Source organism: Micromonas commoda, chromosome 4 (genome assembly GCF_000090985.2).
Source record: "Micromonas commoda chromosome 4, complete sequence".
Taxonomy (NCBI): Eukaryota; Viridiplantae; Chlorophyta; class Mamiellophyceae; order Mamiellales; family Mamiellaceae; genus Micromonas; species Micromonas commoda.
This window is the reverse complement of record NC_013041.1, coordinates 1,378,370-1,390,188: the sequence shown is the minus strand read 5'-3', so window position 1 is coordinate 1,390,188 and position 11,819 is coordinate 1,378,370. Positions and strand designations below refer to the sequence as shown.

The window sequence follows — 11,819 nt, the reverse complement described above, 5'->3', positions numbered from 1 at the left end:
GCGGCGCGCGGCGCACTCGGCGATGGTTTCCTTCGCCATCCCCGAGGAGGAATCCCACGTGGGCGATGTCGTCGATGCCTACGACCTGGTCGAGCGGTACGAGCATCGCTTCTGGGAGGCGCGCGACTGCTTCTCCCTGTACGACCCGGACGGGAAGGGGCGCATCTCGGGAGGCGTGGTCGCCGAGGCGCTCGCGAGGTTCGGCGCGAGGCCGGACGGCGCGGGCGACGACGAATGGGCCGCCGAGGTGGCGACCGCCATGCGCGAGTGCGGATGCGACGCGAACGGGACGGTGAATTTTAACTCGTTCAAGCGTGTGTACAACCACACCAAGGGACTGGCGGAGAAGGACAGCAGAGGTGCGCCCGGATCGCCGATGCCCCGAAACCGACGAATCCCGCCCCCGCGATCGACCCCGAAACCTGAGCAGCTCTCCTCTCAACCTTTCGAACCGCAGAGGCGTCCAAGGCGTTCGAGAGCATCGGACCCGGCGACCTTCCCAACGAGACGTTCACGGAGGGCCCAGCGCTGCGGGATCCCGCGACGGGCGGGATCGTCACCGCGATCGTGCGAGATTTCGCCCTGGAGAAGACCCTGGGCACGGGCGGTTTCGCCGTCGTGAAGCTCGCGACGCACCGCCGAACGGGACGCAGATACGCGGTCAAGATCATGAACGTCACCGCGAACGTCGGCGGCGACAAGGACGCGGGCGGGAAAGGCGGATCGGGGTCGGGCGGCGACGCCATGAGCCTGGAAGAGATCGCCGAGGAGATCCGCATCACCATCAGCGTGAACAAAGCCAAAAACGCGGTGAAGGTGTACGACTTTTACCAGACGAGCGACCACGTGTACGTGGTCATGGAACTTCTCGAGGGCGGCGACCTGCTCGACCTGCTGATGGAGTACGGGGGCATGGAGGAGGGCAACGCCGCGAGGGTCATGAAGGAGCTCCTCGAGGGCATGCGCGACATCCACGACCGGTCCATCACGCACCGGGACTTGAAGCTCGAGAACATAATCTTCGCCAGAAGGGACGACCTCAAGTCGCTGCGCATCGCGGACTTTGGCCTGGCGAAGAAGATGAAGACGGCGCGGTCCAAGATGGCGGATCAGTGCGGCACTCCCGCCTACGTCGCTCCCGAGGTGATCAGCGGTCAGCCCTACACCCCCGCCGTGGACATGTGGGCCGCGGGTGTCATCCTGTACGCGATGCTGTGCACCGAGCTGCCCTTCGACGAGGACGACCAGCTCGCCTCGTTCCGTCGCATCGGTCGCGGGGACTATCACGAGCCCGCGGTGCCGATGACGACGGAGGCCAGGTCGCTTCTCGACGGCTTGCTCTGCGTGGACAAGGTGCAGCGGCTGACGGCGCCGGAGGCGTTGGGTCACCGGTGGATCAGGCGGCACGCGGGGAAGCTCGCGGGGGGTGTCACGTCCCGCTCGCTCGCGAAGAGCCGCACCGCGCGCGCGGCCGAGAGCAAGCTCGGCGGCGCCCTGGAGACGAGGGTGCTCCGAGCTGGTGATTTGCTCATACGAAAAGGCGAGCGCGCCAAGGAGGTGTACCTCATCAAGGAGGGTCTGTGCGAGGTGGTGATCGAGGTTGACGGGAAGGAGGTCATCGTCGCCGAGCGCGGCGCCGGCCAGTTCATCGGGGAGATGGGGGTTAAGCTCAGAGAAGAGGGGGCGGATGGCGCCGACGAGCCCAAAAAGCTCAGCGTGGATTTCGTCGCCGGACACGGAACTCCGCCGGGGTCGCGGAGCGACTCGGGGATGCCGAAGGGCGAGAGCGGCGGCCGCGAATCGCCGGTGGACGCCTTCATGCTGATGCGAACGCTGATCAGGGTGAAGAACAGGTGGGTCGGGGGTAGAAGAGGCGCGAACGTGCGCGCCAAGACGGACCTCACGGTGACTGTCATGAACGGTCAGCAGATGCAGTGGATCCTGGAGCACGACTACGGCGCCGACGGCGAGATGGCCAAGGCGATCAAGGACAGGAAGAAGGAGATGGACAGGGCCCAAAAGGTGACATGAAAATAGTCTATCATAGTTGTTTTACACAGTCTACCGACTTTCGGTTGAACCTCATCGTTTGTCGACACCGGCTTCCGCGTCGTCTCCAGCGCCGGCGCCGTTTTTGGTCACGAACCTCACCGGAGCCGTCGCGACGCTCCACAAAAACTTTAAAAACGTCTCCGCAATCTCGCCCATCCCCGCGAACGCCGTCTGCACCAGCGCCAGCGCCGACATTCTCGCGGTGATGAGCGCCAACTGGAAGAGAAGCGCCCAACCCCGCGGCCCGCCGCTCCACAGTCGCTTCAGGTGACCCAGGGCGATGACCGCAATCGCCTTGCGCTGCGTCTTTTCCTCCCTGGCGCGAATCGCGCGCGCCTCCTCCGACTCGGGCCAGGCATCTTTCCCCTCCTTCCCATCGAAAGCCCTCGCGCGCTCGCGTTCCTCCTTCCGAACCCCGAAGAAATCCTTCGCGACGCGAGTGAGCTGCGCCGACCCCGCGGCCCACAGCGGCTTAGCCTCCGGCGAGGTCATGTACATGGCCAGAGACACCGAGTTTGCGTCGTTCGCCACCCTTCGCAGCGCGGCGCCGTCCCTCGCGCCGATAAGTCGCGACACCACCGCCTGCGACCGCCGCGCGATGAGCTCGTTGGGATCGCCGCCGAAAGTCTCCTCCGGCGTTCGCGGCGCCCCTCTTTCCTTTCGCGAGATGGTCATGCGCCCGTCCGCCTCGCGACCCGGCCCGCGTCCCTTATCTTCTGCGCCATCGACGCCGGCCATCACGGGCGACCCGACGGCGTCTTTCACGATGCCCTCCCTCTCCTTCCTGTCGGACGCGGCGGCGGCGGCGGCGGTGTCCATCACCTCGGCGAGCATCGCGTCGGCGGCTTGAGCCATCGGCGCGATCATCGCCGCCTCCGCCTCGTCGAGGGAGACGTCCGAGTCGGAATCCGCGGACGACGAGGCTCCAGCCACGAGGTCCGCGAATATCTCGTTTTCCATCTCCTCCTCCGTCTTGGAGGCGACGTCGAAGGTCTCGTCGCCCGAGCCCGAGGCTTTGCCGCCGCCGACGAGCTCGGTGATTCTTTCCCACCTGACGGAGTTGTCGTGCTCGTTGAGGAACGCGGCGCGCATCGCCTTGCGCCCCTCGGGCGTCGCCGGCGCCATCGCCCTGCGAATCGCGTAGGGCAAGCTCGCGGTGTAGATGTTAAAGTCCGGATCAGCCTTCGCGGCGATGCCCTCGAGGGTGAGGAAAGTGCGAACCAAGAGCACGATGTACGGCGGGGTGAGAAACTTGTAGGTGCCGCTCATGGCGCCCAAACCCGTGGCGAGCGCGCCGAACCGGCTCTGCCCGCCCTCCTCTCCCGACAGCGCCTCGTCGATCGCCGCCGCCATCTCCTCCGCCGACACCGCCACAAGTTTCTTGAACTTTTCCCCCGGGACGATTTCTTTTCGGTAAAAGTTATCCGGCGGGCACATTCCCACGTCCCTGAAGACGTACGCCAGGCCGACCCAGTCCCCGGCGATCATGCACTGGATCCCCTTGGCGAACCCCTCCATGATGTTATCCTCCACGGTGGACACCAAACCAAAGTCGAGGAAGACGAGGCTCCCGTCCTTCTGGTCTAAGAGTAAGTTACCCTCGTGGGGATCGGCGTGGACGAACCCTGTGTACGTGAGCTGCGCCACGCACGCCTCGACCGCCATCTGCGCCATCACGAGCCGCTGCTCCGGGGGCAGCTCCGATATCTGCTTCCCGTCGATCCACTCGGTGGCGAGCACCTTCGCGGTGCCGGGTGCGCCGGTGAACTCCGGGTACCACTTGGGCGCCCTCACAAATCCGAGCCACTTGTGCTTGGCGTTGAACTCGTCCATGTTCCTCGCCTCGTTGACGTAATCCAGCTCCTTGAAGACCCCCACGCCCACCTCGTCGGCGATCTCCGCCAGGTTTGCCTTGCTCCCCCACGCTCGCTTCAGGGCGCTGAGGCACAACGACCACACGGTCCAGTCCAACGCCACCTGTCGCATCACGCGCGGGCGCTGCACCTTGACCGCCATCTCGACCCCGTCCCACGTGACCGCCTTGTACACCTGCCCCAACGACGCGGCGGCGATCGGGCCGTCCGTGAACTCTTTAAACAGCGGCCTCGCGTCCGGGTCTTCGCACGTCGACTGCGACGGGTGGTTCGGCGCGAGCGGGCCGTCGAACTGAAGATCCTCCGCGATGGTCCTCCACGCGACTTCATCCGGAAAAGGAGCGTTTTGCATCTGCAGAGACTTGAGCGCATCCGCCGCCTCCTCGCCTATGAGATCCGGCCTCTGCGACAGCGTCTGGCCGATCTTGACAAAGACGGGGCCGAGGCCGCTGAGCGCCGCCCTGAGCTGCTCGCTCCTCGTGCGTTGCTCGGGGGGCAGCGAGTCCTCCCGCCTCCAGAGCCGGATTAACCGGGCGGCGACCCGGAGCACAGCCGCCAGCCTCGCCGCCACCTGCCCCGGCCGACGCTTGAAGAAGCTCTCCAGCTTGGCCTTGTCGAACTCGCCCCTGAGCTCCCTGTCGAACGCATCGCGTCTCAGCGCGCCCTTCTTTCGCCGGCCCCCTTCCCCGCCGCCGCCGCCGGCGACTGTCGCCTTGATGCGAGCGACGAGGCCGGGTTTTTTGTTCGCCGCGTTCCTCTGCTTGGCGACTTTCTTCGCAGCCTTGGCGGCGATTTTGGCCTCGTTCCGCTCGGTCCACTCCGCCATCTCCCGCGCGGACATGTCCTCCTTGCCGCGCATTCGCCGGAGGAGGTTTCGCACCACGATGCGCTTGTCCAGCTGCTTGAAACGGACGTTGCCGTCGTCGTCGGTGGTCAGGATGACCTCGTCGGCCGATGCGGACGGCGCCGCGTCCGCGACGGCGTCCTCGGCGGCATCCTCGGCGGCGGCGGCGTGCTCTTCGCCGAGTTCCTCGAGCGCGCGCTCCGCCTCGACGAGCGGATCGCGCGCGGCGTCCTCCTCGCGTCGTCGCTGTTCCATTTGCTCCGCCGCCTGGGGATGGCCGTCTGACGAGGACGAGGATGGGGACGGGGACGAGGACGAGGATGAGGACGAGGACGAGGACGAGATCTCGTCCGCTGCCTCGGACCCCGAGATGCCCGAGGCCGCCACGAGGCGAAGTCGCGATGCCCTCGGTGCGAGGCGGCCGGTGAAGCCCGGGGCGAAGAGGGCGGGGCGCGGCGGGCGGCGATTCGTCGTCGTTCGTTGGCGCCCCGAGACGACGAAGCTCCGGGCCGCGACGACGCTCGCCCGCGGCTGGGTTCGCATCGCGCCGCGCCCGGGGTACCACCGGGGCGACCCAAGGCGCGGCGACGCCCCGGCCGTCACCGCGGCGGCCGGCATGATGGGTCGATGTGCGCACCCGAGCTCGATGTGGAGCCTCCGAGCCACCTCCTCGCAACACAACAACATCTCCACGGAAAATTCCTTTTGGCAGATCGGGGTTTGATGATCAAGGGTTCATGAGAGGCGCGCCAAGCGCCAACGAAGCTGCCAAGCCAGCTCCGTTGAACAACAAATACTCTTCGTCATCAGATCGGCACGCGAGCGAGGGGCGCGCATGAAGCGCGGGAGACCGAGCCCCGGGGGCGCGGGAAAGTCCGGGGGCGGTACGGCGAAGAGCAAGCCCATCACGTCCTTCTTCTTCAAGGCTCCACCCAAGGCGCCCGCCGGTGGAGGAGCGTCGGCTGGTGCACCTTCCGATGGTGCGCCCGACGCGTCACCGTCCACCGCCACCGCCGAGGCCACGCCGGCCGCCAAGCGCCGCCGCGAGGACGAAGGCGCCGACGATGCGAACGCCGTCGATACCAGCGAGACGCCGGATCCGCGGACAGCCGTGAAGGCGTCCACGGATGCGGCGATTCCCCGCATGTCCGCGGAGGAGATGCTCGAAGCCATCGGGCCTTCGGACCCCGACAGGCACGCGGCGTTCGTGGAGAAGCTGGGACGGAGATTCATCCCGAGGGAGGGAGGGCGCGTGTACGAGCGAGCGGGCGTGGAAGCAGAGGACGGAGATCCGCGGGGCGACGAACGAGGAGAGGGCGACGAACGACGACGCGCGGACGAGGACGCCGGCCAGGACGACGCGGATGAAGGAGGCGCGAGGAGGCGGCGGGCCGGCAAGGTCGCGACGAGCAAGGCGTCGGCGAGCGTCAAGCTGACGCCGCTCGAGGAGCAGGTCAAGAAATGCAAAGCCGACCACCCCGGGGTCCTCCTGCTCATAGAGGTCGGGTACAAGTTCCACTTCTACGGCGAGGACGCGGAGATTGCGTCTAAAGTGCTGAACATATTCGCGTACCATCCGAAGGACCGGCTCTACCTCACCGCGTCCGTGCCCGTGCCCAGGCTCCACATATACGTCAGGCGGCTCGTCGACGCCGGTCACAAGGTGGGCGTGATCCGTCAGACGGAGACGGCCGCGCTGAAAGCGGCGGGGGAGACGGAGGGGGGTAAATCCGGGGTGTTTGAGCGAAGACTCGTCGGCCTCTACACCCGGAGCACGCTCGAAGCGGGAGTGGCCATCGCCTCGGAGACTTCGACGAACGACGAGGGCGAGAGCGCGGCGGCGCAGGACGGGAGGACGTCCGCGTACCTGCTCTGCGTCGCGGAGAGACCGGGAGACGAGAACGACGACGGTTCAGATCGCGGGACGCGAATAGGCGTCGCGGCGATTGACGCGAGCACCGGCGACGTGCGACACGACGAGTTTGTCGACACCCGGATGCGACCCGGTCTGGAGGCCAGGCTCATCCTGACCTCGCCGCAGGAGGTGCTCGTGGTCGAGCCGGTGTCATCCGCGACGTCGAAGATGATCGACGCGATGTACGGCGGCAGCACCAGCGGCGTGAGGGTGGAGAGGGTGGCGAGGGGGAGCGGTTACGAAGACGGGGGAGCCGCGGCGGCGGTGGCGGCTGCGACGGCGGAGTTTGCGGCTAGGTCGGGGGGCCGGTCCGGCGGCGTGGGGGCGACGCCGGCCGGGGGTAACGTCGGAGAAGACGCGGGGGATAACGTCGGCGACGCGCTGAACCTGCCGGAGCAGACGACGCGCGCCGTCGCCGTGGCCTTCGACTGGCTGAGACAGTTCGGCCTGGACGGCATGCTCCTCCTGGCGCCCACGTTCCGCCCGATGTCCGCCGCCGGCGAGATGAACCTCGCGCCCAACGTGCTCCGGCAGCTCGAGATGCTCCGAACTCGAGACGGCAAGCACCGCGGGTCCTTGTTGTGGCTCCTGGACGACGGCACGCGAACCGCCGCGGGAGCGAGGGCGATCCGACGGTGGGTCTCGCACCCCCTGACGAACGGGGACGCCATCCGGACGCGACTGGACGCCGTCGAGGAACTCCGGACCGAGGCCGACGCCGGGGGCGCGCTCGAGCCCGTGTTCGAGTCCCTCGCCAAGTACCACGGCGCCCGGGCGGGCGGAAAGGGCGGCGGGGACGTGGAGAGGTACCTGGGACGCATCTTCCACGGCACCGCGACGCCCGCGGAGCTCGTCGCCGCTCTCTCCGCCGTCGGTGGGTTCGCGAAGGAAATCGTCAGCGCCGGCGGCGACTCGTTGGGAAGGACTGGTTTGACGAGAGAGCTGCTCGCCGCCGCGTGCGATCCCGCGGTGGTTCACACGTGCGACGAGCTGCTGTCCCGCGTGGACGTCGAGGCGGCGCGCGCGGGGAGGGCGACCGCGGCGACGGTGTTGCTCCCGGACCCGGTCAAATTTCCGCAGTTGGAACGGACGAGGGAGGCGGTGGCGTCGGCGGAGAGGGCGCTGCAGGATTTGCTCCCGGCGCTCCGCCAGAAGATAATCGACAACTCCAAGGGAGGCGGCAAACCCCAGGCGGGCGGCAAAGGCGGTCTGCAGCTGACCCCGAGGCTGACGTACACGTCGGTGAGGCAGGGGAGCAGCCAGGTTGAGCACCTCATCGAGCTCCCGGATACCCTCCCGGGAATTCCCACAAACTGGATCCGCGTGAGCACCAACAAGAGCAAGAAGGTGGTCAGGTACCACCCGCCCGAGGTACTCGACGCCGCCGCGACGCTCGAGCAATCCAGGGAGCGTCACTCCGCCGCTTGCGCCGCGGCGTGGCGCGGGTTCCTCGCAGACGACGCCGCGGGCGCGTTTCTGGAGCTCAGGGCGGCGACGCGGGCGGCGGCGGGGCTCGACGCCCTCGCCTCACTCGCGTCCGTGGCTCGACTGGACGGGTACGTCAAGCCGACGCTTCTGCCGGATGGCCACCCGCCGACGATTCGATTCGTGGACGGGCGGCACCCCACGCTGGAGGCTGTCCTCGATCCCGGCTCCTTCGTCCCCAACTCGGTGGATTTGCGCAACGACGCGGTTCGCGCGCTCGTCATCACCGGTCCCAACATGGGCGGCAAGTCCTGCTTCATACGGCAGACGGCGCTGCTCGCGCTCATGGCGCAGATGGGCTCGTACGTTCCGGCTACCGTCGCGGAGCTCACCGTGCTCGACGGCGTGTACACCCGCATGGGCGCGAGCGATAACCTCGCGATGGGATCGTCCACGTTTCTCGAGGAGATGTCCGAGTGTTCCTCCATTCTGCGCTCGGCGACGGAAAAGTCGCTCGTGGTTCTGGACGAGCTCGGGCGGGGAACCAGCACGCACGACGGCGTCGCCGTGGCGCACGCTACGCTCGATTACATCATCTCCGACTTGAAGCCCATGTGTTTGTTCGTGACGCACTACCCGGACGTGGCCAGGGATCTCGCTCGGAAACACCGGAAGCACTGCGACACGCAGTACCCCAGCTACGTGGAAGTGGACGAAAACGACGAAAACGGGGGTGCCGAAGGAGGTGCCGGCAGGATCGAGTTTCTGTACCGGCTCACGCCCGGCGTCGCGCACAGGTCATACGGCTTGAACGTGGCGAGGATGGCGGGTGTTCCCGCCGACGTCGTCGCCGCCGCCGCGTCAAAGGCGAGGGAGATGGAAGAGGCGGTGGCGGCCAGGGCGATGGCCCGCGACGTCGCGAGGTTCGGGCCGGAAGAAGTGGAGAGGCGATCGCGGGAGACGATACGCCTCGCGGAGGAGGCGGCGGCGGCGATGGACGCGGCGCTCGCCGCGGCGACGCCCGAGGAGGGAGCGGAGATCATCAGGAGGGCGCAGGCGAAGGTGCTCGCGGCGATGGACGCGACGGACGCGAGCTGAGTGTGTGTGTGTTACGATTGATTTGCGGGGAATCTTCGATTTCAAAAGACGTTGATACAATTTCACAAACATTTCTCGTCAGTGCGCCGAGCTCGGGGACCCGTTACCGTGGTCGTCGCCGTGCTTGTTCGCGTGCGACCAGTGCAGCACCGCCAGCGCCCCCGCGCTCAGCAGCGCGCAAGCCGCCGCGTACACCAGCTCCAGCGGCTTGTGGTAGCTCATGTGCAGCGACATCTCCAGCAGGTTCACCACCATGATCGCGACGATGATCTGGCCAACCTTGTGCTCCAGATCGTCGATGCTACTGATCCTGAGCCACGCCGGCTTCTGCAGGTCGCCCTGGTTGAACTTGGTCCTGGACAGGAAGAGCTCGAACGATCCGAGACCGAACACCAGGCACACCATGCCGAGCAAGAACCTGTCCAGCGCGCCGACAGCCGCGGTGACCAGCTCCACCGGATTGAAGTGCACCCACGCCATGACACCCTCGAAGATGACCTCCTTGACCCCCATGGTGAACAGCAACGAGCCCAGCATGAGCGTGGCGCACACGCCGAGCAGCACGAACCCGCTCGACATGAACAGAGACAGCCTGACGAAGAGGTACTCGGCCTGGTTGAACGCGCGGTACTTGGTCGAGATGGACGCGAGCTTGTCGCCCGCGCGGAGCTGCCGCTTTCGCTTCATCTTCTTGGCAAATTTCTTTGCGAATTTCTTCTCGTCCATGCCCGCAGCCTTGGCGGCCGCGGCGAGGTTCACGTCCGCCACGACCCACTTGCGCGGCTTCTTCGTCGGCGTCGGATCGGCCAACGTCGTGGGAGGTTCGGTCTTCCCCGGGGCGACTACGTCGGTGGCCGCGGACGGCGCCGCCGCCCCCTCGAGCGCGTTCGCCGCCTCGGGCTCCGCCACGAACGCGGCGGCTTCCGTGGCGACCTCTTCCACCTCGTGCAGGACGTCGTCCGTCTCCACGGCGCCCAACGTTTCCGCGAGTTCCTCCTCGAGCTCCCGCACCTCCTCCTCGACGGTGGCGAGTAGCTCGTCGAGTTCGGCATCCTCCGCCTCCGACTCGGCTTCTTCGATGATCTCCTGGACCGCGACCCGCTGCTGGTCGAGGAGCGCCCGGGTCTCCTCGGCGAGGAGCGCCTCGTTCGCGGCGGCTCGCGCCGCGATGTCTTCCTTCTCCTTCTTCAGTCGGATCTCGGCCTCCTTGGCGAGTAGGAGCTCCTCGACGAGGCGCTTCGCCTCGGCGCGCGTCGATTCCGGATCGGCCTCCGGCTCGAGGAAGAATCTGTCCACCTTCTCCTGCGCCTCCTCCCACTCCGCCGTCGCGCGCGCGGCGGCGGCGTCGGGGTCGGAAGTCGACACCTTTCCGTTGGGAGAGTCCGCCGCGCGCACGTCGGCGCTCGCGTCGTCCGCGGCGGCGTCGCGCTTGCGATGCGGAACCCATCGCGCTATGCGGACCCGCCGGTCGCTCCCACCGCAGCGGTATCCACCCACGGAGGGATTTATATCCACTCGGCGGGAGCCGGTGGACGGCGCGACGCGCGCGGGACCCCTCGCGCGGGACGTGGACGCATCGCCTCGCCTCTGTTGCGCCCTGCAGGACGCGGAAGGCGCCGGGAACGACACGCGGAACGCGACCGAAGACATCCGACTCGCCTGCTTCGGCGGGATGACACACACTCGCGCTTGCGGATATGGCGCCAGGTCATCGTCCTGGGTCAGAAACGGTCACCATGTCGGATGTCCCACCATCCGGAGGGCACGGGTCGGCAACTCCCCGATTCGCGGCTCGGCGGGATTTGTGGCTCGCGAGGCGCAGATGTGGCGCCACGTCGACTGCCAGCCAGTCAGAAATCTGGCGCCAATTCGGCTCTGGCTCGTGTGTGGGTTTTTAGACTGGACCCGCACCAATTTGGACGAAGTGGCAAACGCCTTTTTCGCCAAAAGGTTCGGGCCACCGCGAGCCACTCGTGCACGCGCGCGCCCCGTCGTCATCGGACGCGAACCATGGGCGCCGATACGACGATACGTCCCAACTATAACATCTTCGCGTTCGGCGCCGACAAGGTGTCGCCGTTCGTATCGTGAGTGCCCTTCAGACGCGCGTCCGGTCGCCAAAAAAATCATCATCTTTATTATTTTCGCCACCGCCGACTGTTCGATGCGATTCCGGCTCAACACCCACGCCGATACGCCCTTCGCGACGCTTACTCACCCATCGCGTGCCCCTCCGCGCGCCTATCGTCATCCACAGGAAGCTGCACGACATGGTGGACGACCCGAAGCGCAGGGATTACGTCAGGTGGGCGAAAGACGGACGATCGTTCGTCATCACCGACGAGGAAAAGTTTGAGCGAAATCTCGCCGGCGTCCTTCCGGGCTTGTCCTTCATGGTGAACATGGGCAACTTCCACCGCGAGCTGGCCAACTACGGGTTCAAAAAGCCGGACGCGCACAAGCTGGAGTTCGAGCACGAGGGGTTCGTCAGGGGCGCCGACGAGACGGAGCTCGCGCGGGTGCGGCGGAAGGAAAACTACGGACGGTACCGCAAAGACACGAGCACGGCTGGGAAGCCGCCCGCGATCGTGAGAGCCTGACGATCCGTTCA

The 11,819-nt window shown here is 66.8% G+C and overlaps 5 protein-coding genes across 5 annotated transcripts; 3 read left to right on the top strand and 2 right to left on the bottom strand.

Annotated features, from left to right (window-relative positions):
* Positions 1-22: 22 nt before the first annotated feature.
* On the top strand, positions 23-2,031 carry MICPUN_58157 (predicted protein; the record flags this gene model as incomplete). The annotated part of the gene is made up of 2 exons (XM_002501874.1): positions 23-359; positions 458-2,031. The coding sequence occupies 2 exons, from the start codon at positions 23-25 to the stop codon at positions 2,029-2,031; spliced, it is 1,911 nt and encodes a 636-aa protein (XP_002501920.1).
* Positions 2,032-3,078: 1,047 nt separating this feature from the next.
* On the bottom strand, positions 3,079-4,410 carry MICPUN_66767 (predicted protein; the record flags this gene model as incomplete). The annotated part of the gene is made up of 2 exons (XM_002501475.1): positions 3,079-4,156; positions 4,220-4,410. Coding segments are annotated over 2 exons (1,269 nt in total), but the record flags the coding sequence as incomplete, so codon positions are not given.
* Positions 4,411-5,605: 1,195 nt separating this feature from the next.
* Positions 5,606-9,274, top strand: MSH3 (DNA mismatch repair protein MSH3; the record flags this gene model as incomplete). Its single annotated transcript, XM_002501873.1, has 1 exon — positions 5,606-9,274. One exon carries the CDS (start codon positions 5,606-5,608, stop codon positions 9,206-9,208), a length of 3,603 nt encoding a protein of 1,200 aa, XP_002501919.1. The 3' UTR covers positions 9,209-9,274.
* A 12-nt stretch (positions 9,275-9,286) lies between these two features.
* MICPUN_58154 (predicted protein) lies at positions 9,287-10,858 on the bottom strand (the record flags this gene model as incomplete). The annotated part of the gene is made up of 1 exon (XM_002501474.1): positions 9,287-10,858. The coding sequence occupies one exon, from the start codon at positions 10,856-10,858 to the stop codon at positions 9,287-9,289; it is 1,572 nt and encodes a 523-aa protein (XP_002501520.1).
* Positions 10,859-11,218: 360 nt separating this feature from the next.
* Positions 11,219-11,808, top strand: MICPUN_58153 (heat shock transcription factor; the record flags this gene model as incomplete). The annotated part of the gene is made up of 2 exons (XM_002501872.1): positions 11,219-11,295; positions 11,466-11,808. The coding sequence occupies 2 exons, from the start codon at positions 11,219-11,221 to the stop codon at positions 11,806-11,808; spliced, it is 420 nt and encodes a 139-aa protein (XP_002501918.1).
* Positions 11,809-11,819: the final 11 nt, after the last annotated feature.